Source organism: Corvus hawaiiensis, chromosome 30 (assembly GCF_020740725.1).
Source record: "Corvus hawaiiensis isolate bCorHaw1 chromosome 30, bCorHaw1.pri.cur, whole genome shotgun sequence".
Classification (NCBI taxonomy): Eukaryota; Metazoa; Chordata; class Aves; order Passeriformes; family Corvidae; genus Corvus; species Corvus hawaiiensis.
Genome location: NC_063242.1, coordinates 3,533,392 through 3,561,022, shown reverse-complemented (window position 1 = coordinate 3,561,022; position 27,631 = coordinate 3,533,392). Strand labels below are relative to the sequence as shown.

At 38.3% G+C, this 27,631-nt stretch overlaps 1 protein-coding gene across 2 annotated transcripts in view; it reads right to left on the bottom strand.

Annotated features, from left to right (window-relative positions):
• GABBR2 (gamma-aminobutyric acid type B receptor subunit 2) overlaps window positions 1–27,631 on the bottom strand; it is a 470,824-nt gene that overhangs the window by 362,082 nt on the left and 81,111 nt on the right. For both annotated transcript variants that reach the window (XM_048289220.1, XM_048289221.1), the window contains exon 2: window positions 1,684–1,821. In XM_048289220.1, the coding sequence (XP_048145177.1) occupies window positions 1,684–1,821 (138 nt within the window). The remainder of the gene's footprint in view (window positions 1–1,683; window positions 1,822–27,631) is intronic.

Below are 27,631 nucleotides of genomic sequence, written 5' to 3'. Positions count from 1 at the left end.
GACATACCACTTTCACAAACAATATTTGGATTGGTACCATTACTGCTATACCATCCACTAAGCCTTGCCACACTTCCCAGTCATGCTGTTATTTGTGGTTTTTTCATCATTCAGTCAATCAATATATAAAAACCTGACATAACGAGCAGTTTTGCCATGTGAGGATTTATCTAGTGCCCACAGAATACTAAGCCCAAGCAGTCAAGAATACCTTGATGCACTGATATCATAAATAATATTTAAGACATAGTCACAGCCAGAGTGGTTAAACACAGAGAAATAAATGCTCTCTGGTAGCAATACTTCATGTCATTCTATAGTTGAACACATACATTGACAAATTCAGGAATTTAAAAGCTTTCTGAAACCTTTCCTTAGACTGAGAAATTTCATTAACAAATTGATTTCCAGATTGTATCAGGCAGAACCTGACTGCAAGTGAAAAGATTTTTAGCACAATGAAATCCTGCTATTTAAAACATCCTCCATCTTATAGAAATTCCATGTGACAAATTAAAAAAAAAAAAACAGAGCTCCAGCCACATACTTCGTTACAGGTCATGAACTAGGCCATTTTCTAGAGAGAGCATTAAAAGATAGTTTCAAGCTTTCTGTTACTTTCTCCATTCTCCCCAGAGACACACTATTATTTGGTTTCCACAGAAGAACTGTTTTTCACATCAGAAAAAAAATCCTGAAGCAGAAAAAAAAAAAAAAATCTGATCTGACAAGCACTGCAAACACAGTTAACAAGCTACTTTAATTATCCTCCTAAGATTTTCCCATTTGTACTCTGATCATCATCTTCTTCACATATTTAATTATGCCTCATTTGTTCTTGCTGCTCTACTGTTAGTGAGTATTCCAGGTGGAAAAGAGGAGCCTGTTTGGAACTGTAACTTCAGGTAATTGTTTTAACTATATATTTTTTTATTTTGCTATAGAATAATTTGCAGTTTTTAAGAAAAAAAAATATACAGGAGTATTTTTGGGCAATATGAATATTGAGTAGAAAGCCAGGGTATTTCCACATCAGAAAAGCAAAACTCAACGGCTATGTGAGAAGCCATCCTTCTGAAAACTATCACTAGTCAGATGATTGAATAAATGAAGAAAATCATGCTATTATCATCTGCATTTTAGAGACTAGTATTAACAAATTCTGATTCCTCAGCAGAGGAAACCTTTCCACAAACTTGACCTTTGAGAAAGTCAGAAAGAAAACAACTGGGAATAAATGTGCTTCGTGAGTTAAATTCTGAGACACAAACCCAGTCACTATTTAGAATTTATGCACTTCCAGCACTTTTAAAGTCCATAGTAATTACTGCATTGTGACTGAGTACAGACTGAGTAAATGCCCTGAAGTACCATAATTTAAGGCCTGATGAGTTGTTTCATCTAACTTTTCAGAAGTCCTAGGTTTGCTCCCCTACCATGCCTGAACTTGATTTCACCTAGATTGCTTTTTGAGACCCATTATTTTTATTTGATTAGCCTACTGAGACAGATGACTGCTTCCTCAAACTCAAAGGCATTTTTGAGTACAACAAAATGCCAAGCCTTAAAATCCGGTTTTAAAGCTTAGCTTTAAAAGCATCAAACTTAAGTTTCTAAATTTTAAAAAAAGATCCAGAGACACAAGACAGTCAGCATTAGAATATATTCCATTCCATGCCTTACCTGAACCAAATTCCATCCCTTTAGAGATTCAGCAATGATAGAAGTAACTGTTGCACATACACCACCAAAAACCATCAGATGATTAGGTCCATATTTTATTGCATCATAGAAGGCTTTGAGTCCTTTTGCATTGTCACACTGGGAAAAAAAAAAGAGAGAGACAATATTCAATGTCACAAATAAAATAATTAACTAAGAAATAAACTATTGGGCAGTTGGGCAGAGAAAAAAATCAGAGGTTCCACAGATATAAACGTAAGATTTAAACTTGAAAAATTAGAGCACTCTCTTCCAGATCCCTAATGTGCCATAGTAAAAGAACAGCAAAATGCTTCCTTACATTGTACAAAACCAGAATTTTGATACCTCCATTTGACAAATAATAACTAAGTCCAGCAAAAAATGGTTGACCAAAACATTTATTTTCTACATTCAGAGCTACCATTTCCCAAAGCAAAACTTGGAATGTAACACCACATTGTCAGCAGGACTTCCGTAGTCGGAGGAAAGCTTGACACTACTGATGGTCTCTATAAAAAAAGTTCTGTCTCTAATGTAGACTCCTAAGGAACTTCCATAGGAAGTCCAACCTCAGTATTCTGTGCAAAAATATATAGCAGAGAGCCTGTCATTTAGAAGGACAACGCAAAATCTTCAAAAGATAGCAAAATATTCTTTTAAAGTGCTAAGAATTAATTGTTCTGCTCTCATAGCTCACACAGCTTTGATAGGAAAGCTGGGCTAAATGACATTCTGTGGTCCTTCTAACCTGACCTGTTCTTGGCTTCCCTGATAATTGGTTTGATCATTATTTCAGGTGTAAAGAATTTTACTGCAAACTGAGACCAGGACTGAAAATTAGGGGAAAAAGGCTCATGATAGTCAGTATTGCAAAAGATATATCAATCCTTGAATAAAGTCATATTAATCATTCATAATAACCCTAATTCCTAAGCTTGCAACAAAGTATTAATAAATTATGTGCCTGAAGGTAGGAATTTGATTCCAAACCATACTGGAAGTTAGGAGTGCCAACAGATTATAATAGCAGCTGCCACTGCTCCACTAAAAGCCACTTTTTTCTCTTCTTGAAACGAAAGTTTTCTGCCCTCTTTTGCCTATTCTACAAAGTGTTCCTTGAATGTACTCTTTATAAGAACCATCACACACCAGCCTCCAATATTTCATTATGACTATTCAATAAAAGAGTTCATTTACTATCAGCATCCAAGTAGTAATTGTACTGAATTCTGCAGAGAGAATAAAGATTTTGACTAAGAAGTTCGGAAGCTTATATTAAGCTCCTTACTGAATTAATATGTTAAAAGCAAAAATATTATATTTGCATTCTATCTGCAAGAATAGCATTATTGCTCCCACTTATTCAAAAGGATACAGATATTTAATGCATAGACTCTTTTAAATTGCATAATATAGCCCAACACTTTCCTTCTTAATGCAGAAAAAAACCCAAAACCACTCAGTATGGCAGAGGCTCCCCTATTAGTTTGATGTGTTGGTGGCAAGCTCACGTTGTGAGGGAATTAAAACTGTGATCGTTGGAAGAAGCAGCATCCTCCATTCTTACTCCTTCACTCCCTAGTTAAAGACCAGTTTATTCCAAGTGCAACTAGAAGGCTCAGCTACTTGTTGAATTTTTAAGCAGCCAAGGACAATACAGCTTTAGGTATCTTCATTTAATTGACATTTAGCGAAGTCTTTTCCGTCATCCACCTTATCATTTGAAGCTGCAGCAGAAGAGATTGTTGAATTGGTTTTCATACCAACTTAAAACCAGTGAATATAATTATTTTTCTTTTTTTTTATTAGGTCACATTTAAAATGCATCCCTAAGTAGCAGTTTGAGAAGAATACAAGCCCTATATGAAATAAAAATTATATTAATAATAAAAAAACTGTCCTAAGTTGCAGTCTGGGAAGGGCCTGTGAAAGCTATGGATAAATAAAATTCTACATTCTAAATTATAAAACCTTATGGTGTGTTATCTGAAGCAAAATTCATGCTAAAACCCACCCTTACATCACAAAACACTGATGCATTTTTAACTACAAAACGTTTCTCACTGCAATAAACTTAAGCAATTATGGGTCCCAGTAGGTTGACTCACTGGGAGGTCCAGAATTGGCATTAGTATAAGGTCTTTCTTTCTTATTTGATCTTTTCATGGTTATGAATATACTAGCATGACAACAACCCTTTTTCCATCACACAGCAATTCTCTTGGGAAGGTATGCCAAAATATTTGTTCATCTCTCCCAAAGTGAAAGGTTCACACCACTGAGATATAGTACTGTTCAATCAAAAGTACCTACAATAACACCTGGGCTTCTCTTTGATGTGATGCAGTTAAAAGCCTACCATGTTTTCACCTTTGTACTTTCCTCTTGACCAGTCTCAGTTCTCTCTCTTCTAGGCCACCATGAATAATTATAGCAGACTCTGCCTACTCCTTGAGCAAGATCATTCCAATAGTCAAAGTATGTCTCAGAGATAAAGAATAAGAACTTAGTACTGTGGCTGGCCACAACTGGACAGAAATGAAAGGAAAAATGAGAAAGATGGGAGAAAGCAAACTTTCACATTTGTTTCATGACACATTTCACAACATACACTGTGTATAACATTCTTCCCTGCAAGCAACAGAACAGTCTGTAAAAAGCATTAAAAAATAAACATTCAGATAAAAATAATAGCCCTACCAAGCCAGACAGACAAGCAGTAGAAAACATTTTTTCCTGCCTCTAGTCTGAACACTGTATCCTTAGTGAGCTCCTGAAGCCCTCTGAACATATGTACTTTTTCAGAAATCCCAGATGGCCACCACTGCTGCTCATGGTCTTCAATTTCCAAACCCTACATATGTAACCCTAAAAGAGAGCAGTGCTGTTGGAGGACAACAATCACTGAAATTCCCATCAGATCACTACCAAACAACTTCTTGAATTGTTGTCTACAAGTGACTCAAGCTCGGTCCAGGAACAACCCTTTGCAGCAATCTATTTACAGTACAACAGAAGACTGCATAAGGACCAAAATCCACATTAAAAAACAAAGGCTAGAAAGTCCTGGCCACATGTGGATGACATGAAGCTGACTGTCTTACTAATTGGAGCATGACAGGGAGCAATGAAGGGGAAAGAATCCTTAATAAAAAGTCACAAATTTATATGATGAAAAATATAACCTGAAGGAGCCAGCACTGCTTTTACTACCAAGTTTTGACCTTTTGCCTCAATTGTCATCAACATATCTACTTCACTGAGCTGAACAGCAGCCAGCTCACTTTCAACCCATATATAAAACCTGGCAGCTATGCTCTTCCCCTGAACTTGACTGCGCATTGAAACACTGACCAAGGTTGCAATATGTTTACCCAAACTAGAATTTCAAATATATGTGATTTGTTACTCATCACAGTTTTCTTCAGGAGAAGGGGCTGAGAACTACCTACCCCAAACACATTAATTGTTGTGCATAGTCTCAGCCAAAAGCCAGCAATAAGCCAATTATAAATAGCAAACATACATATTAATGAAATAATTACATTAAGTGTATCTCTTAACACACTGTCTTGATACAGATTACCTGGGAGATTCACAAGGAAAAATACAACCAAATCACTAAGCAAAGGTTTGTGAAGTGTCCTGCCTCTTGCTGTGACAAAGACAGCTTAATATCACAGCTGGCACCTGACAAAGTGTGCATAGAGGCATCTATTTTAATTAGGAAAAACAGCCAGATGAACTGCATAAGAGACAAGTCAAAGGAATTTGTGGATTGAGGTGTTAGCCTTCCTGAATCCTCTTCAGAGGAGAGGCTGACAAATAAAAACTATAATCCTCCACTGAGAAAAGGATCCAAATACACAGGGAGGAAGAGCTGCCTGAGACATTAGGGGTGCACAAGGACAAGAAAAATTTCTGGAGAGAACAGCAGAGCAGCTGAATACACAGGAGAGACCTCCAATCTACCCAAAGGCCCTCTGCGGCTGAGAGAAGGATGTCCCATGTGAAGGCCACACATCACTGAAGTCAGGAGAAGTAGCAGGACTGACCTGTGAGGGTTGCTGGCTGCCAGGAAGCCTGTCTGGCAGACAGTGAAAGAGACACTGGGGTGTGCACTAAAATCCTCATGGCCATAAATATAACGCACTGCAAATCCTTGGGGCACAGAACAGAAATTTGAATGGCTCTCATACATAGAAATTTTGCCAACTCTGTAACATTGACAGGTTTGAGTAATTACAGGGCTAGCACAACAGCAGATACTCTCAATTTAACCGATCTTGTTAGAGTTGCACAGCAAGGAACATTGTAGGGATGGATACACTGGTCACATGTGTGATATGTTTAGATTTCTAGCTGTTGGATAGCTATGCTGAACTGTTCCTCAGTAAGCTGTATTCTGGCACAACTATACTTTTTCTGAGTAAAAGCAAACATGAGGAACTATTTTGGTGTCTATTGAGCTACTGACAATTGATGTTAGAGAGCCTTTATGAAAAGAGGGACTAACAAACAGCTGTCATCTGCATAATAAAATATCCAACTTTATCGAGCGATATGAGAGCTTTCAGCAGCACTCTGCCCTAAATACTCATAAATATATAAAGACACTTCTTTGAACAGAGAGAACAAAGGTATAAAGCCTTACTCCTGTCCTCTGCAAAATCTTGCTTAGAAACTAACTGTGTTACAACATCACCTCAAGTGGAGCGAAGAGATGAGGAACGCCAACAATTATTTTAATTTAATTTTCATCGACTTCTTCAAAGACTTCAATAAATATAGACAATTCAGTGAAGAACATATAGACAACTGCTCAGAACTACAAAAAATGTCAATCAATTTAGCAAACTCTGCCTGTTTTGCATGGGCAGGGCATGCTTCCCCTAAGGTTTCTCTCTGTTTTCAAGTATCTGCAATCTAGGTACTTTAAAAGCCAGCAACTAGATTTTTGCATTTAATCACTGTAGCTGGATTTTCTTTCCATGAGTTTTCCATGAACCTCCGCTTTGACAACCACAGCATCTGGTGACAACATAATTATCCATTGAAAGAAAAAACACTACCTTTCACTTGTTCTAGAATACTTCACATTGTGCAAAGTAGGTGTGAGATATCTTGCCAGGGGATGTTATGAATGCAAAAAGTTCACAAATACGTGCAATTAAATTGGACTAGTTCATAGATCAAAAAACAATTCAAAACTTCTTAATGGAGAGATGTCAGTTTTCTCAAGAAACTCCTGAATCACAGATTATTGGTGGCCAGGATACTACTCCAGGGAAGCAAGACTAAAATCTCTCCCTTTCTTGCTGATCAACTGTTCCAAGACAGTGCAAAGTACTTGCATCAACTCTGGTCTGAACTGCTACAGCCATTCCTATGTTCTGCATTTGAAAAACAAAAGCAAACCCCTCCAGCAACTACACTAAACTTCTTGATCTTAAAACTGAAGGTAGATCATCCCAAACAGTAGGCTTTTCTGTTACGTGATTTCCCTAACATCTTTTAATTTTAACTACTAGCAGTCATATTTGGTTTTGCTTTAGAAGAAGTGCAAACAGCAGAGGAGGACTTAATCTATTCAGTGAAGTAATTCCCAGTAAATTAACTCTCTTACCTTGCCACCTCTTGACATACTTCTAGATTTTACCTAGCAACTCCTTTATCTGATTCTGCCTGCTGCACAGCTCATAGAGTGCTACCACTAAGGTACTGGTGCTTGGCATCTCATTTAACAGCTTATATTCTGCCTTAAGCGTCACCAGCCTCTTTAATCACTGCTTCCAAAGCAAGGGGCACCACTCACTCCTCTGTCCCCTCATTTCCTAAGAGACTCTCTACACATCTTGTGAAGGCTCAGCCTCTTGCTCAATGACATTTTCTTTTTACTCGGTTCCCTGTTTGGAACTGAGTCCACCAAGCAAGATAAACAAAGATTTGCTGTCTCTCCCTATAAGAGAAGTATATTTACTTTTCCCAATAATGCTCTTTTTCTTATTATATGACTTTTATTTTCAGTCTCGTTACTATTTCTTTGAGTATATAACATTTACACGGAATGATTCCAATTTAAGAACTCCGATATGAAATGGAATTGGAATGTAGCAAATAGATAAATCCTGTGTAATCAAAACTGACTCTATGTTTCCATCCTGATTAAATATGCAGTAGTAGCAGAGATCAATTTGACTTCCTCTTTTGAGAGTAAACTTGCATTCAGCTTGAAAGGTGAAGTCTTTCCTCAAACAAAGGTAAAGTTTTTTCCCTGATATGTAACTGTAACACACACAGAAGTTCAGAAGACCATCCAGAAACATTTTGTGTGTTTGTGATATAAAGATCACTCCCTTTCAAAAACACAACTATTGGACTGATGTGGCAAAGTTTTGGTAGTAGAGGAGCTACAGGGGTGCCTTCTGTGAGAAGGCACTGGAAGTTGCCCCCACATTTGTCCCCAGAACTGACAGCCAGTTCTGGCCAGTTCCAAAACTGCTCCACCACTGCCCAAAGCTGAGCCCATCCGTGGTGCTGATGAAACTCTGTGATATTAAATAACAGGCAAAAAAACCACTGCACAATAGCTGTGAAGGAGGAACAAGAAAAAAAATGTGAGAGCAGCCCTGCAGGCACCAAGGTCAGTGAAGAAGGAGGTGCAGAAGATGCTGCAGGTGCTGCAGCCCATGGTGAGACAAGCTGTCCCCCTGCAGCCCATGGAGGTCCATAGTGAAGCAGAGATCTACTGTATGTTTTGGTTTATTTTATTTTTTTTTTCTGGCTGTACAACTATCACATGCAGGAGTTGTTCTATGCAGAGATGAAATTCATAATTCAGGTAACACTGGCCAGGATGTCTGCAAGAAGTTGAGCAGAAATTCAAATCATTAATAACTCATTGTGACTTGCTAATGGAAAGCTAACATTTGGGCCTTACAGAGCTCCTATTTTGCAATATGAGCAATTAGTCAGATCCCACAGTATAAGTTACTGAGTTTTGTTGGATTTTTCTGCAGTCGGACCTGTCATCTTACCTGAATCAAATTGGTGTTAATTCAAATATTCCTGGACCAGAGGGGATTTTATAACATCCACACTGTATTGGTTCAGCCACAACATACAGTCCATTTTATTTAACTCATTCCTGCACCAATCCGATAAAATATTGCACAAGATAGTTTTACAGATGTTTTCTAATTAGCAGCATTAATTGAAATGGATGAATGTTCCCACACACAATGTCATCTTGAATTAGAAGTTTTTCCAAGTATCCTTAAAGCTGCATGTGGATGTTCACATTTGCCCTACTATGGCATAAATATATAAAACACAAAACTAAGTCTTGGTATTGTATTGGTTTTTTCTGACATTTCTGCACTCAAACACCAATCAGATATTTTTGTACATTCAGTATGAACAGGGAGACCAATACTTTGCTTACTTCTTCCTCCCAACCTAACCTGTACTACTCCATTGTCATTATGTTTTATGGAAATAAGTGGAATTATGAAAAAGCAGAAAATTCCAAAGGAACAGTAAAATAATATATCCAAATAGATTTAGAAAACAAATAATATGTTCTGGTTTTGAGAAGAAGTTGGCTTGGTTTTCTCCAGCTATTCCAATTTTTACCAACAAGTTCAACATTATAATGATTTCTAACTAAACAAAGAATTAATTGAATTATTCAATAATTGAGGAAAATATCTTCAGACTTTATTTTAATTTTTTAAAGTACCCCTAGGAAATCAGTTGTGGTTTTGCATTTAAGTAACCTCAAAAGGTGTTAATTGTTTCAGACACTTGAGTCCCAAGATCATTGCCACTTAAATTTCCTGTTGCAATCTACTGATTATTTTGTTGTCTCTCAGACATGTGCTGTAGTAGATTTACAAAGGACTTGCCCACTGCAGTTCAAGTACAAAATGAAGAGCTAAGGGAGACAACACTGGCAGGTTCAACACAGAGACACTAATGTCAATTCTTCAGTTTTGTACTTCTCTTATTTTTTTTCTTCCCTTCATTATTACCATTTATTATTTATTATTACACTACCTTAAATAGCCTATGTTTTCATTGTCACATTCTGTTGAAATATTTCAGTTAGATTTCTTTTCATTCTCTCCCCTGTGCTTTTTAGACTGTAAGGAAAAATTCAGAAAAGTGAAAAGATGTGTCATTTAAATATGACATTTGATTTTCTTCTCCAGATCTAGAGTATGAAAAATATATGATGTTTAGCATGAACAATCAAAAATAATAAATCATACTTCATACTGTGTTTTGCAAAACATTTTCTGAAACTACCTGTAAAGGTATAGTTTCACCAATTTTCTTCTTTCCTTATGTCTACTACTAACTATATATTCAGTTTTAATAGGATTGGGGTTTTTTTTCCCAGGCAATTTTGGGAATAGGAAAATCACCTCATGCAGGGAAGGGTACCATCTCTGAACCCTTAGTGGGTCTTTTCAGTACACTGAAAATTGTTAGATACTAAAAATGTGTAACTCCTTTTAACTGCGACAGTGCTCTTTGCAGTGAACAAAAGAAAGGACTGAAATAAGAGCATATAAAAGGAGAAAAATCTGAATTTATAAATGAAAATCAAGAAGTTCTTGTAGGTGGAAGAAAATAGAGGTGTATTAGAGCAAAATATTTGAAGTACCAGTGATATACATGATAGAATGCCTGGCACCCCTCTCTGCAGTAATAAGCTGCAATTGAAACCAAGATAGGAGTGCAAAGATATTTTGAAAAATCACTTGACCCTCAGCAAGCAGCAAGAAGCAGTTGTAGGGGAAGTCTGCTATATGAATTCTTTCTTTACCATGACCTACTTACTCATGAAAATGACTTCATTTTTATAAAAGGGGTAGGGGTGGAGAAAAAAAAAAAGAAAGAAATCTTTCTTGATACTCTTCTGACTGAAATTCAAATATTATTCTGAGGGTGAAGCAGTATCAAAAAAAACCCAAAACTCTTCAGCATCCTTCTAGTTAAGGGTCATGTTGAAATAAAGTCTCCCTTGTGTGCCTCTGTCATATGGCAACAGGGCCCATGTCTCAGTGCTCACAACCCCAGAAATTTCTAAATAAACATTCACCGGGGATGACAAGAGACACAGATGACTCCGAGGCCCTTCAGAACTGTTTTTATAACTTCTGAAAGTTATTTACCTGGAAAATGTGAGACAGTCTCTTAAGCCATCACAAGGATGTCTGTAGCATCCTTGAGAATATATTTGAATTTTAATAAAAGGTCCGAAAGCACCTGGCATTTTTGGAAAATATGATGAAACTCTTTTACTTTAGAGGATGATAATCAACATCAGGAGTGCTTAGTGGTACATGTAGCTCCCAGCATGACTTTTTCTGAAGCAATATTGTTTAAAAGAGGGTTTTTATCCTTTTTTTTTTTTTTAAATTCCCAGCCAGAACTTCAGTAACAGAGAGAGAGATCAGAATTAAAATACAGCTGACAAAGTAAGAGGTTAGAAAGGGCTTAATGAATTAAGAATAGCAAAAAATAATTTTTTTGACTCAAGGGTCAAGAAAATCTGGTGTAATAGCCTTTATCACAAGTCCACAATTTTTAATTAAAATCTTTCTGTGATGTAAAACAGTTGAACTTTGTCTATTGTGAATAAAGCTCTGCTAAGCTAATTTATCTAATGAGGAATAATTTATGATCCTTTAGATAAGCTACCATTAAGTTAGCCCATAAAAGCCAAATTAAATCCATGGTATGCTTTAATTTGGCTTAAATTTACATAGCATGAGACTACAATAATTCACCATTTTGTAGACATCTTAGGCTGGAAATGGGTAGAGTGCATATAAACACAGGTATCACCATTTTTTTTCCCCTTAATACCTGGCAAAAGAGACAATATGGAGAGAAAAAAGTTTTATTTTAGCAGCTACACAGATGGGATGACATTCAGGCCATGAGTAGACACAGTGCTTCACAGCCAGCAGGTATGAAAAACCCCCAAAATCCCAGTATCAGGAACCTTGCTAACAAAAACCTGAGGTGTCACGGACTTCTCTGCAATGCAGAGTTGACTCAAAGTTGAGTCTGAGAAGAAAAGGAAAGAAAAGGACCAGCCCTAGAAGTATGGAGAGTTACTGGAGTGGAAACATGTTCAAAAGGTTTCCAATTTAATGAGCTCTGTAGGCAAGGTTGTCACGGGTATTACCGCAATCAAACTTAATTTGTTTTTTCCCTATTTAAAGGCTCACCTTGATCTAGTTGATTTTATATTGCAGGAAAATAAGTGGTAGAGATTAGGGACCACTTCAAAAACATGAAATGGTGGATCTGTCTGACATGTGGTCCTGTCACATTCACACATGGACACTAAATTTCAGTGGCTTTAAATCTATAAAAGCAAGATACTTCCTCTGTGCTGCAAATTGCAACGTGATTAACAAACAGGTGTTCCTTTGCAAGATCAAGTAAGGGTAGCAGACTGACAAATAAATCCTCACCACTCATATTCAGCAGTGTAGTACAAGATTTCTACAACCAGAATGACCAATGTTCTTTCTTTTTCTTACAGCCCTTACAGAAAGTCTTAATTCAGCTTGCCAAGAGCAGGATATTACTCACCTTGAAGTATTGACCCTTGGGGGTTCTCTCCTTATGCTCCCCCCCTAAAAAAAGCCATATGGCACAAAAGTGAAATAAAAAAGCTGAGCTGAATGAAGGTGAAATGCCCACAGAGAGCACAGCTCAAACCTGCAGTTGGCCCCAGATCAACCACCCAGACCTTTAAAAGCAAATATATTCAATGCAAGTCTGGAAACTGCCAACAAAATCCATACCAGAGCCTTAGACTTGCTATCTTGCTCATCTTAGCATAATTAGGTCACCCTAATTTTCTTCCTTTAGTTTCTTAAATGTGTTATATACTTGAGACACACTCACAACAACATTTGTTCCTCAGCTCCTTGCCTGCTTGCCACCCAAGATGAATGCAGGAGCCCAAGAACTGCTTTGTCTCTGTACACACTCTCCTCCTCCATAACAAACCCCAACATGAACTCACTCAGACATGTCTCACTGAACTAGTAATTCCTGCTGGCTGTTAACCAAGCTTTACAGAAATCTCACTGACACACCATGAAGAAGTTCCAAACTACCAAATCCTCTGTCATTTGCCCCGTTGCCTTCATACTGTGGCTTTATTTGAAACCTCCCTGACTGCAGCTATTATTTTGGCACATAATGCTCTGCTAGGCAGTGCTACCCCACAAGCAAATTCTACTCATATGCATGAGTAGAATTCATGTCTGTGTAAATTGACTTTTTTAACTTGCCTAAACTCCACTAAAAATGGCTTGACTAAGCTCTAATAAACTGTAAATTACTAAACTCCCTGAATCATCATAGTAGAAAATTCGCACACTAGTATAGTAACTGGAGAGAGAAACATGTAATTTTTCCATCTGTCTACAAAGATAACCCTGCCTTAAAATCTCCATGAGTTTGTCAGTCTCATTCAGTCCCAAGCTGCCCAGAGATAAAAAAAAATAAATTTAAAAATCATGCTAGTATCAAGTTCCTCAAGACCGCCTGCTTCCTCTTATACCATGTACTTCAACAGAGCTAAATTGCTTTAAGCTTGCACAGGGAACAGTGCAGATTCTTGACATTCTTTTGCCAAACATGTACTGACTGTCACCCAGAATCTTAACAGGCTGAAATGGTATAAAATGCTAATAGAATGATTCTAATTGTTCTGTCAAGCATGGCTGACACTACACTGTCAAGTAAAGAAAAGTACTTTGTACAGCTCTGGATCAGTTTTATTTTTTACTATGGCATCATATAGGTAAAGGAAGTGGTGTGAATGAGTTAAATTTGTCTTACCATTTTTTAGGAGACAAACTGAAGGAAAACATGCAAGTCCTGACAACGTGAAATATTAAATTGACAATGACCTTGTCCAAGGAAACCATTCTCAAAATGAACCAGTGCTATGAGTACCTCACGAGATTTCAAATGTCTTACTTGATATGACACTCAGAGTGTCTCAAGGGGAGGAAAGGGGTTTCTGTCATTAAGTCTTCTAGTACAAAGTAGTGGTGCAGTAAAAGATCTAAATAGGTTTTCCGTTGGTTACTGGAAACTGCATAAATTGGCAGCTGTGGAAAATGTTGGTGCAGGAGGGAGGCACAACATCTAATTTAAAACCAGTAGTGGGAATGTATATTAGCAAGATTAGGAGTTCAAAGCTTTGATGAAATACAAGCAGAAACACTCCAGTGCCATAGACCAGATGGCACAGTAGAGCCAAGAAAAGTTCTGAGGTTGTGGTCAGAAACATATCACTGGGCTACTATCTTTCCACAGCCCAATCAGAAGAGTTTATGCAAGTGGTTCCCACTTCAGGTAAAGCAACTTGACAAATTTCAACTAACATTAACAATTGTTTGGATATGTCTGCTGACCCCACATTGAAATGGATAAGTTCACACCATCTTTTCCACTTTGTCAAAGCAGGATATGTACGTACGTGTGTGTCAGCATGTGCATGAAGGGGCAAGGACAGAGGAGGGACAAGGTCAACAGCCTTGCTGGTTGCCACAGATTTTCCTGCAGCTCTGATTTGACTGGTATGCTTTGAGGGTGAAGGACAACACAGCAGTTAAAAGGAAATGCTCTTTTCAAGCACCCCACATCTCGGCTTCAAGAATAGGACAGTTTGCCAGCAGAGTTTCACATACTAATCTTCAAAAAAGAAATCTGTAAGCAAACAAACAACAACAAAAAAAACCCCTCACTCCAAACAAACAAAACCAAAACAAATCCGCTCCAGCAAATGGAGCTGGAAGCACAAGTCAACTTGCTGAACTAAGCACATGGTGACAAAATAACATCTCAGGTGCCAGTTCATGAGAACACAGAGCAGCTCCTCCCTCAGGTACAGTGGAGCCTATATTCCCCAGTAACAGTAAAACCAGTGGAAAAAAGGAGGGATAATTTCTTCCGCTGCCTTCTACTTACACTGCTATATGCAAACTGATGGAAGACTGTGTGAGTACCCTCTTCCAGTGTGTTCAAAATGTAGTTTAAGCTGCTGTAGGAGTTGGAAGATAGGAGACTCACACCCACAGCAAAGAGGAGGGAGAGACAGGGATATGGATGAATCACAAATGTTAACATGGATTTGGGTGGCACGTGATGTGTTAGCATGCAAACATGCCAGAGTTGGAAGGTGGGGGGGAAGTGTCATATATCTCCCCTAACCACAAAAGCTTATTGACTTTTTTAAGCTCAGAATATTTCCACAGATATGCAGATATGACAAAACAAGTACACCTCCAGATTTCAGAACTCCTCATGCTTTAAATTCATTATGATAACAGTATGGGAAGGAAAACAGAAAATTTGTCCACTGCTTCCTCCATTGCGTTGTAACCATTTCTGTAAAGTTCCTTTATTCATAAACTATGAACAGTGTGTTCAACCATAAACATTGGAAACAAATATGAACATAATTAATTAATTGAGATCACAATAGAAAACAAATTTAGGAAAATTAGACTACAAGAGTTATTTGCAGTATTACTCAGAGAAATTATTTCCCAAGTTTGCATTTTAACACTTAAATCAACAAAAGACTTTTCAGCACTTAATATTGGGTACACAGCCTATTGATAATCAACTTCTGAGCCCTGCACACTTCTGCTCTATGCCATGACATAGAGGAACAGATTAGCTCACACTAACAAAGCACTAGTTCTTCTTTTGACTAGTTCCTGACAGTAAGAGACTCTCTAGTCTTGTTTCGATGGGTTTTCAACTTGTTTGTGCATTAACTCCACCAGGTGTATTAGGAACAACTTATATACTGGTTACTCCCATATTCCTCACTGAGTAGAAAGAATTTACCTTCTAATCCATGATTTATCATTGCTGATAAATATGCACATGCAACTTGAAATGTCATTTGACAGTCTAACTTGGCCTTTTCAAAAACATTTATCAGCATTAGTTCCTGTACCTTCTCACGTCCAGCAGATATTGGATAAGTTCTTAATTACAAATTCTTAGTGTCCAACAAATAGGATGCTATGATTCTAAATGACACTTAACCAAAAATATTTAAAACAATATGACTAAGTTATGTAAGACCTATGTAAATTAAGCTGATGTGAAGCTTTAGTGCAGCCTAAAGGACACATTAAAAAAAAAAAAAATCACATTTTTATCAGGTACCTGTGTTAAAAGTGACACAATACAAATAGCACTGCTTTCTATTTAGAAATAATAAGCCAGAAGTGATTTTGGCACAGCTTTAATCTGGTATAAATAATTTAATTGCTTTCCATTTGGAAATAAATGCCATTTAAAACCTCCCAGAGGTTTTAATTTCTATTAACATTACTCACTCTGTGACTTCAAACTTTAAGAAAGTACTTATAGTTAAATCTTCAAAAAGGTACTTCTGCCTAAAGAAAAATATTTATTTTTCATGGAATTGTTTTTTTCTTTTTAATATAACCCACCAAAACATCAAGGCATCAAGGACTTGAAAAGAATATACCTTTTTTTCCAGTTGATGATCCAGACAGAGGAATGCTTCTAATTTAACTCATATAGTTTCCAGACACCTTTAGCAAGAAAACAGAAGTGTGCTTTGTCCAGTCTATCTTGGGCCTGGCAGTTAAAAAAAAAAGAACAACCTCTTCTGAGTGGCAAGACTGGACTATCTCAAGCTGAGAAGAGACACAAACATGAGGCTCTAAATATCAGCTAATGCTGTAAATACAAAGGTCACAGTCAGCTAACCCTCTTGCTGAGTCCAACTCCTGCCAGCCAGTGCTTGTCAGACCTACCTTCCTTTTTAGACTTGAATCTAAAAGCACTTAACTCCTTGATGCCACTGATTTCTGAACAAAGAGTTTGGTGATGTACAAAGAGAAACCCCTCTTTCAAAGTCATTGATTAACTCTGTAAGAAGCCAGCAAAACAGGTAATATAATCTTGGAAATCTGCAGTTGGTTACATTAGTGATTCAGGAACTTCTCACAAAGTACAAAACTGCGGAAGCTGAATGAGCTCAAGGGAACATCATGGCAACCCCACAAACTGTGGGGCCAAGTGGAACAGGACAGAGGCCAAGATTTCCCTTTCCCAGATCCCCAAAGGACACAGCTTTCTCCTTCAGGGAAGCTCCTGGAAGAGCAAACTGAAGTCCTTTGCTCATAACTCATTTATCTGAGCTCAGCCAAGTCAAATTCTTATGTTTGTACACAGGAGGACTGTGCTGCCCTTCACTGGGGTCTTGACAGGCCCAAAGGTATGTGCTAATAACACCCTCATGAATTTTGTGAAGGCAAATCCAAAGTTGCACATGTAGGAGCAAAGAGCACCATGCAACAGTTCGGGCTGACAGGCCAGGTAGCACCCTGAGACAGGAAAGGGGGGAGTCTGGACAGCAAGAAGTTGGATGTGTGTCAGCAGCGGGGCTATGCAGTAGTGAGCACAGACTGCTCTGCACTGGCAAAAGCATAGCTAGTGGTTTCATGGAATGGACTATTCCCTTTTATCCATCATTGTCAAAGCTGCATTTCAAGTAGCCTGCTCATTTTTGAGTCTTTGGATAGAGAGGAAATTCTGATAAACAGGAGAGAAACCAAGGAGAGACATCAAAAGGGCGATGGAGCACATGATGCATGAGGAACAGCTGGAGAAGCTGGGCTCCTTCAGCCTCAGGAAGGGAAGGCTACTGGGCCAGCGTTCTAGTCCCTAATAGAGGGAATACAGATGGAGGCAGACTCTCCTCACAGACATGCTCAGTCTTGAGTTTCAACAAGACTGATTCTGATTAGTTTTAAGGGGTAAAACGGCAAGTTGAGTGATCAAGGACTGGAACAGGTTAACTAGAGAGCTTGGGAAAACCTCCATCCTTGGAAAATTTCAACACCTGACAGTTCAGTGCCTTGAGCAGCCTGAGAGAGCTTCAAGAACAGCCACTTTCAGCAGGATGTTGGACCTGATGATCCCCAGAGATCCTTTTCAATCAAAATTAATTGTGATATTTCAATAATAAGTTGCCACAAGAGCTGAAGCAAAGCAAAAAAGGCAAAATCAGCCTTGCAACACCATGTCTATTCACAGTAGCCTCCAATGCAGTGCTAATTCTAGTTGCAGACCCAGCAGCAATTCCAGCATTGATTTAATAAGGTCTTTATTTCAAGCAGTAACCATAATCACTGAAAAAATAGGGTCTTCACCCCATTTTTGGAAAGAAGCTGTGCAAATAAAGGTTTTGAGCCTAAAGTTTGTATCACATCTTTCCATCACCAATAAGAATCCTTTTGCAATGGGAAAGCAGAAAATTATTTTGGCTAGCATTTACTTAAGACAGCAACAGGACTATATATAAAATGCTTGAGAAAGAATGGCATCATTAATCTTCACATAACAACAGTGTGCTCTCTGGCTCTCATGCAATATTTTATTTGAAACTTTTTGTTTTGCTTTTTTAAATTACATTTCCATCATGGTTTGTTCTCAGCCACTATAAAGAGTATTATTTACAGATTGTTATGGATAGTTAGACAATTGTTTTCCCTGTACTAATATCACACTGTTTTGCCACAATTTTTCTAAATAGATTAATTTCAATTTGTCAAAAAACTTTTTTTTAAACATCATCTAGTCAAGCAACATCATCTTTCATTTTTACATACTTAAGTTCAGCCAACAATTTCTAACGGGTAAGGAAAAGTACTACAACAATATTTATTAACCCACAAACACAAGATATGTCATCTTTTGCCAAGATCCCAGAATAATTCCTGGCAAGTCAGAGTTTATGAAAGCTCAGTGAAAGCTGTGATAGCAATATTCCTTGTAATAATTTAAATCAAATATTGAAATAGTATAATCACGTAAGGTATTTATAACTTATTGTAATTACAACTTCTCCTAGAAAACACCAGATTGTCTAGGCTATATTCCTGGAAAGAAGGCATCTGCTAATCTTGGTAAACAGAGCAGAAAAGTGGGATCTGATTTAGAATAAACACTCCTAATATCATTCATTGCTTTTCTCAGGACTGTTCCTTGAACTGGGACAACCCCAGAAGTTGCCAGCACATGCTGCATCCTGTGGGACCAAATACTTGATCACCATCACCTCACTCCCCAGCTGTAGGGAGTACAATGTTTCACACTGGAGTTACTGCTAGTCAGGAGACAAGAAAAACACTTAAATGCAACTCCTTTTCCAGTCTTAGGATCTTGCCTTTTAGATGAATACTATACTCTATATATCTGTGAAAATAGTATTGGGAAGACTTAGATTGGGGGTAGCAAACTGGCTAGGAACAGAGAGATGGTAAAATTAGATAAGGTAAGAGACCTTGAACTAATCCTGGCAGACAAAAATATCACTGAGTGAATCCATGCTAAAATACTCTTCATCTAAATTGTGATTGTGAACTCTTTAAGGACAGATCTCATTTGAATGACTCCCTTTAGGTAATCACATAAATTAATTTGATTTCCTACCATCTGTTTAAAATACAAAGGGAAATAGCAGATGTCAGTTGTGTGTGCAAGAATGTACTATCATGCAGAGTTTCCATCTCTTCCCTGAGTACTCCTTAACCCTAGCACCACTTCTGCCCTGAGACATCCCAACTACTTTCACTCCAATCCTTCTCCTTCACACTCTGTTGAAAATCTTTCCCCATTCCTGCCTTCTGCATACTCTCTCCCCAGGGCTATGCTTACAGACCCCAACTGAAAAAAGCATAATCACAATCTTTTCTGATAAAGAGCAACAAACATAAGTCTCTGCCCATACAGATGCTATATGCTTTCCTGTGCATCCTACAGTCTCCCGTGTATCCCATCTCCCCTAATACTAGATCCCAAGCTCAGACCTGTGTCTAACCCAACACTCTTGGCACCTTATCAATACTTCTATTCTGCTTTCCCAATGACTACTGGCAACCCTCTTAAAAGGATACAACCTGAGACATCTAAATAAGTAGATTAGTAGCTAGTCATGCTACTGCAGCAGATGTACATGCAGGAAATATCCTCTGAGAAACTACATCTGTGATAGAATCTCGAGAACTTGTGAAATATTTTTATAAGACAGCCTTGTCACACTGCTAATTTGGATTTCTAACAGACATCAAATTTCTTTTACTGAGCGTTCTGTATCATTTTCACTTGGGAGAACATCATGTATGTTGCCTCATTACCGTATGCTCTGTTATTCAGTGCAGTTTACACAAGGCTTTTTCAGATCTAGCATTCTCAAATGTTGGCATTCAAACAGAAAGGAAGTGGTCCAACACGCTGCAGTATCTGGATGAAAAATGTATTTTTAAAGATATTTGAATATGAAACTTTTTAGCATAAGGAAATGAAAAACAGGACATGCTGCCTCTATTCTTTATATAGTACTATCAGTACGATCTTCTTCCCCTTTTTTGTTTTCCACTAAACATGGTTGAGATGTTGGTCCCAGATATTCATAACACTCACATACTCTTGAGTGTTATTTATATTGATTTGACTGATAAATTAGCAATACAAGAAACTTTAGGATTGTCACCATACAAATAACTTGATAGAGAACGGCAGCATGCAGGACCTGTTACTAGCTTCTGTATAACTCTTCTCCATGGCCTTCAGTGTTCAGCAAATATTCTAAGACCAGGGAGGGAGATGAGGGAGGGAAGGAGAGGGAAAAAAATCAATAACTAACTTTTTTGTGTGTCAGGAATTACCAGCTTCCTATTACCAACCTGGTGCAGGTAATAAAAAGTAAAAATTTAGTCATTCTTTAACTAAAATTTTTAAAGATCTTAAGGAGTATGGCCAGTCAGCAGATGTGCAGATGGTAAGAACAGCATTAAAACCCAGCCTGCTAAACTGCAGTGTGTGCATTAGTTTGCCTGAATTATTTTCTGCAAGAGACAAGGGGATATTGTGGTATTCCTGATCCCCATATTGACCCGTAGCTTGTCATTAGGCCATTCATTTTATTTCTATATAGGCTCTGAACTGGTAAAATCCAGCCCTTGTTTGTGAGGTGGATGTGGTGGATTCAAGGCTCACAAAGTTATGTATAAAATCCTAATTCATTGCTCAACCCAACATTGTGATCAGCAAATTCTAAAAACAAGCATTTTTCTGGGACCAGAGTAGAAGATAAGTTTCTACAATTCCCAACATTTTTAGTTAATTGTAGTGAAGAATCACTGTCAAAGTGAAATTTTGTTCACACACACGAGAAAACAGTTTACTTCTCTACCAGTTACTCTTAGTTCAGGTGGTAATGATTTTTACTGGGCTTTTAAAGCCTCTCCTTTCTAAACATGATGCTGTCTTCTCAGGAGTTTGTACTCTGAATTGTTCAAGGTAGCAAAAAAATCCATTTCAACCTATTGCATACCATCATTTAAGAACAGTCAATGAGCATTGGGAAGATTAGGTGCATCCAGACCAATAAATCTACCAATACTATTCAAAGGCTATGCTAAAATCTCTTCTGGTAAAATGAAAGAGTGAATGCAAGGGGAAATGGCATAATTACTGATGCTTGACATCTAAGTGATGAACAGAGGATGAGAAGGGTGAACTATTGTCACTCAGTGCTCCGTTTACCTGTCTTTAAGAAGGATGCTGTGAGGACACACTGAGCAGCCTAAGGAACACGAGAGACTCAGAAAACAATCTCACTGTCAGAGCTACCACTCTGCCACCTCTGTACACACTGGACATGCACAAGGAGTCAGCTGGGACTGGGACAGTCTGGCCAGGGTGGGGATGAACCAGATAGCACCACCACAGGAAACAGAGGATACTGCCGCCTTATGTGCCTTTCCTTAAGTCACGAACACCTGGGAACTGACATCTATGTTCCAGCTCTCCCAGGTCTATAATACCAGAAGATAACTTCTACTACTTCAGCGTCTTGTGTCCAGCAACCCTCTCTGGGCTGAAAGCCAACAGTGTGCACTCACAGATCAAAGGGTCAGCGGGTTGAGGGAGGTGACCCTCTACTCTGCTCTTGTAACACCCCACCTGGCCCTCCGCATAGACAAGACACCTGTAGTGGTTTGGTCTAACCAACAACAGCTAACCCATGACACACCTCTCTATGAAGACAAGCTGGAAGAGTTGGGGTTGTTCAGCCTGGAGAAGAAAAGGCCCCAAGGAAACCTCTGGCAATCTTCCAGTACTTTAAAGGGGGCTTATAAGGAAGAGGGAGAGAGACTTTTACACAGCAGGTAGTGATAGAAAAACAAGGAATGGTTTTAAACGGAAAGAGAGATTTAGATTAAATGTTAGGGAAGAAATTCTTTACTCAGAGGTGAAGCACTGGAAGAGGTTGCCCAGAGAAGTTGTGGATGCCCCAACCCTTCCCATGTTCTAAGCCAGGTTGAATCGAGCCCTGAGCAACCTGGGATAGTGAAAGGTGTCCCTGCCCATGGCAGGGAGGTTGGAACTACATTATCTTTAAGGTCCATTCCAACCCAAACCATTCTATGATTCTCCTCACAAGCACAAGACCTTCAATAAAACCACCGTAAGCCTGTGGTCAAGGGGGCAAACTAGATGCAGTTTTTCATGTAACCACTGTCTCCCCTGCAGACAGTCTAAATGCCCATACCTTTTAGGGTGAAAGTCATCATAGTTATCATATCATAGACTTTGATGTTTTGTTGAGTCTTCCTTTAGACTCTTGGCAGTTGCTGAAAAATATAAAGGTAGAGCAAGCAGAGAAAGCTGTTCTAACAATCCACATGCACTTTCTCCACCCATGCCCTTAGCGCAGCTGAGAGCCCTGCTTATCCCCAGGCCTGAAGCTGAACTAGCACCTCGCTGCTGGTGAGAGCAAGAGGTGCTGACCTTCTGCTCCTGCTACCCTCTCACTAAGGCTGGTTTTGACTGTCATTTGATCCCATGGTGAGTAGACTGAAACAATAAAAGAGCAGAAAAGTACTCAGGTGATTTCTTTCCCCCTGATCAGTGAGTTAAACCATCTTACCCTCCATCAGGGGCAAGCAGGCAGGGTAGGGGGTGCATGCAGGGAAGGCACCAGAAATCTCCCTTTCTGCAGCAGTAAGGCCCTGGCTGGGCTGGCTGTGCTGTGAGCTCACTCTTGATCAGAGCTGCAGAGCTGCCTCCCCAGGGTGGTTTATAAGAAAGGGCACATCTTTGCATCTTCTGAGGCCTTACTCACACCTCTTCTCTTACTCAGTTGCTAATTTTCCATTCTTCCTGTCCTAGTTTCTTGGTTTGTGTGCTCACACACATGCACAACCTTCAGCTTAAATTTGTAATAAAACAATAATCTTCATCATCTGGTTTTCCTAGGTATCCATGTATCTTCCTACCACATCTAGATAACACTGTGAAGAAGGACATTGAATTCCACTTACTTCTAGCTTGACTAAAAGATGATTTAGCCCATAGCTTTAACCAGACCCGTGACTGCATACACATCAAACGTTCAGTGGGTGGTAGCCATTAACATTACCAACAGTAACAGGGATTTCGTTTTATGGCAGCGTTTCCCAAAGTCTCATCTTGTGGCTTAGTTTGTAAGTGATGTTTTTGAATAGTTCATTATGAAAGCAGTTTCATGAAGAATTCTTTTAATATTACATATGCATGCCAGAACTTCCTCTCCCTTACAGCAGTGATTTGCTACAGTTATTACATTATCTTCAGAAGACTTGGTTCTAACTGTATTAATTTAAGTAAGTTCAAAAGTAGGCCATGCAAACAAAATGAAATATGGGCAAAGTGCAAAAACTGTTTAATAATCTCATTTAATTTGACATATAAAATAAATATGGATTTTATTCAGAGGTGTATTGTCATCTTTAAAAGACTGCTAATCCTAGAAGTCATTTTACTGAGTCTTTGGTTGGTGATTTTTAAGCAATAATTTATTTCAATTAAATGACAGCATCTTTTAATCACGGGAAGTGTCTTGGCAGACAAGCAGTTCTGTCTCTGGAACTTTCATACATTTATTCATCTGCCTAAATTTCCTAACACTTTGGAGTTCAGTTGAAGTTTCATCATGAATTAATAAATTGGGGAAAGAAATATGTTTTGTTACAACACACAAGAAATGAAACAAAGTGAATGTTAGGGCGAGCAAGGGTAACATGATAACTTCAAGCCTGAAAAAAAAAAAACCAGATGCAAACCCTCTGTAATCACTGGCCATCCGCCTCCATGTGCCAGAGTAAAAATTAGCCCACAATAGCTATGATTTTTATTTCAATGAAACCATAGCTTTCCCTGAAAACTATACCCATGTCATACAAAGTTGCTAGAGGTCTTTCAAGCACACAAAGGTGTTAAACGCTGCTGATGCCACTAAGAAGTATCTCTGTGCCTGGGAGATAATGTTTAACGTCACTTAGTCGTCAAATCAGGCAAAATAATCAAGCCCATACCTCAGCACCCACAGCGATGTGAGCATTCCTAACAGGGCTGGAGAAGAGGCAAAGCCCTGCTCCCTGACACCAGGCTGCTGTGAATGGCAGTGCCCTGCTGTAATACTCCATTTCTGAAATCTCTCTGCCCGCATCTCGTTGGAAAAACAACAACGGTGCCTGAAGCTTTCTGATAATACATTTTTCCCCGTTGTATTTTTCAACTTGGAAAGAGCCCTAATAGCTCCACTTGCTATAAATGGATGTTTTTGTTTGGCAGAGGAGCAGCCCTTAGACACCAGGGCACTATTTTTCCTTTGGTTCTGATGGAAATTGCTCTGCTGGAGTGCATCAGAAACCATTGAAATCTTACAGAGTTTATCACATTTGCTTTCTTCAGCCAGGAATGAAAAAAGTTCTAAGTTAAAAAACTACACCAGCCACTTAATAAGAAGCTTCACAATATTAGATCACATTACTGTAATTATAAAAGTTCCACACACAACACTAGTTCCTGGCCTTATCAAAATGTTCTTTTCATTTCAACCTACAAATGATTGATCCAAACTATGTAATTGCTCTGTCATCTCACCCTCTCCACAGAACATAGCTAGAAAAAACAAATAAAAGGATTTCAAAACATGCAAAAATTCCAAGAAATTAAGTGCACCATAGGATAAAAGCATTTAACAAGTCTCTCTGACCACATCGCTTGCATTCAATCCACAAAGACACTTCCTACTACTTAGCCTAACAGTCCAGTTTCTATTCTGATCCGCACATCTGTCACAAAAAAAAGGAATTAAGCCAATCGACCATGAATTTGTCTCCTCTCTGAATCTAGGATTTAACTCCAAGGTATGTGCAAAGCTGAGCACTGTACAGTGCTGAAATCCTGAAACATGTCAGGTTCATTATATATAAGATTAGAGGAGTATGAAATTGGTGCTTAAACTGCTTGACACCTTGATGTCATGGTTTACAGATGAGCTATTTTATCACATAAAGAAACTGGTACCGTATCACCTGGAACCCTTGCTACACCTAAATAAGTAATGGGAAGTGATCTTAGGGGGAAAACTGTATTTTTTAAAGACAAGGTTCAGCTGTCCAATAAAATTTTACTTTAGAAAATATTTCACATGCTGTGACACAAAGGGGGGAAAAAAGAAAAAAAACCAAGCAAACAAACAAAACAAAAAAAAAAAAACCCAAAAAACAGTCATCATCTTGAGAAACTGCTACAGAGTCTGAAACTTAAACAGATCTATAGCTTTTTGCTAGCATCAAGAAACCATAATAAAGAGATAAAATATTAGACCAGTAATTGCTATTCTCACTTTGGTACACTTATATTAGGCTGAATTAGAAACTGCACTGCTGAATAATTCACCCAGAGGGAGGCTGGGCACCAGAACAGGCTCCCCGGGGAGATGGCCACAGCACCAAGCCTGAGAGAGTTCAAGAAGCATTTGGACAATACTCTCAGGCACGTGGTGTGACTCTTGGGGTGTCCCATGCAGGGCTGGGAGTTGGACTCGATGATCCTGGTGGATCCTTTCCAACTCAGCATATTCTATGATTTTGTGACTAACGCTCTTAGTAAAATAACTGTGCTTATTGAGTGTGTTTGTAAAACCCAAGAGCTTTAATCTCTCCAGGTTCAGCTTGTAACACAGGTCAGAAATGTAACGCTTTGCAACCCTAAACATGATCCTGATTCTCTCATGCTCATACCCCTTAGCTACATTGGCAGCTGGAATATATGGAAAACTTACACACTCAGTGAGGAATAGAAACATTTAAAGGGTGTTTATAATCATTGCCATCTGAATGACACTGGAATAAATGAGGCCAAAGCTCAAAACTATTTTCTCAGCAAACTCTGAGATATGCCTTATAATTACCTACAGTTAGGTTATATTTTAAAGGCTAACTTACTTGAAAGAGAGAAAAGCCAGCAGCTGATGGAGGCCATGTCCATACTTTCCCCCCTTACCAAGTGTTTCTATTGCCTGTACACATATTTTTTTGGGGAAAAACCTCAAAATGGTACATTACGCCACTTATAATAAAATGTATGTATTATTGCATGCATTTGATCTATATCATTCCGTGTAGTCCAGCACTGTTTTGTGAAATATTAATATTTGGTAATAGGCAGATCTCTTCCTCTTTACAGTGTAAAATTTGCAATATATCAAGTTGTTTGTTTTCCTAAAAGCTACGTAGCTTGAATGGCTATCTTATACAATATTTTCTGACCTTATAAATACACATAAAGAATTGCAAACACTAAAAATTATGAAGTTACATTTACTCATGTATCTTGACATTTAGAAATTCTTATGCATTCTAATTACTTTTCCCTCTGTACACCATTTAAAACATCTCCAGAGATTTCACTATGATTATTTTCTTGTATATTAGGTCACATTTAACAAATCTCAGTAACACCAAAAAGACCCAACAAGTAAACAAACAAACAACAAAACCCCCACAAAACATAAAAACCCACCACAATCTCTGAGTAGATTGAAATGCACAATTCCAAACTTGCTTAAACTGCAGCAAAAACACATCTCCCAATTCTTTCACAACAACAAATTACGTTTGTTTTTTACACTGTTTTAGCCTAATGCTAAATATGGATGACATCTTAACGAATAATTCCTTCAAGAGCACTCCATCTCTCACTTCTGTCACTATGTAAGTCAATCCCATAGAGAATCAGGCAATCACTTGGTTCCTCATCTGCTACTGCACAGTACCCATGGGGCAATCATAGAAAAGACTTATTTATACATTAGTGGAAGATTAGATTATTTCATCTGTGCTTTGAGCAGGCGTTTCAATTGGGGTGTTCTCTTCATTTTTCTTACATCCTTCCTTGCTCCTTAGTTTCCTGCAGAGGGAAAAAACCTACAAACCAACACCATAGCACTCTTTCATACAAAACCCATGGGTAGCATATGTTCCAGAACACAGGTACTGCCACAAAGTACATAAGCAAAGCTTCAATATAAAAGGAATTCACTGGAATTAGGCCTGTAGGGACCAGTCTTCAAGCGCTGTCAATGATTTTCTATCCCAGTGAAGTAAGCTCACACTAGTAGTTTGGTCTACCCTTTAGCCATTCCAAACACCTTTAGTTATGCAGTGAAAGGTCATAGAATGATAACTGGCACTGATACTTTGCTATTTTCCTTGAAGTTAATAATTCTCAGCCTATTTTGCAGCTAGATGACAACTCCTCATTAAATAAAAAAACCTCAACATCACTTGCTTCTCCTGATCTCATTAGAAAAATTTCTATTTCTTGAGTGTTTCAAGCAATAACTTTTCTCTTGATCATAAACTTATCTTTAGAATTCAAGCTTTATATATCCCCCCAATTACATTTATAACATATTAAAATAATGAGACTATGCAATATTTTTTACATTAAAACTGCAGAATACACAGGATAGAGTGGCACCCATTAA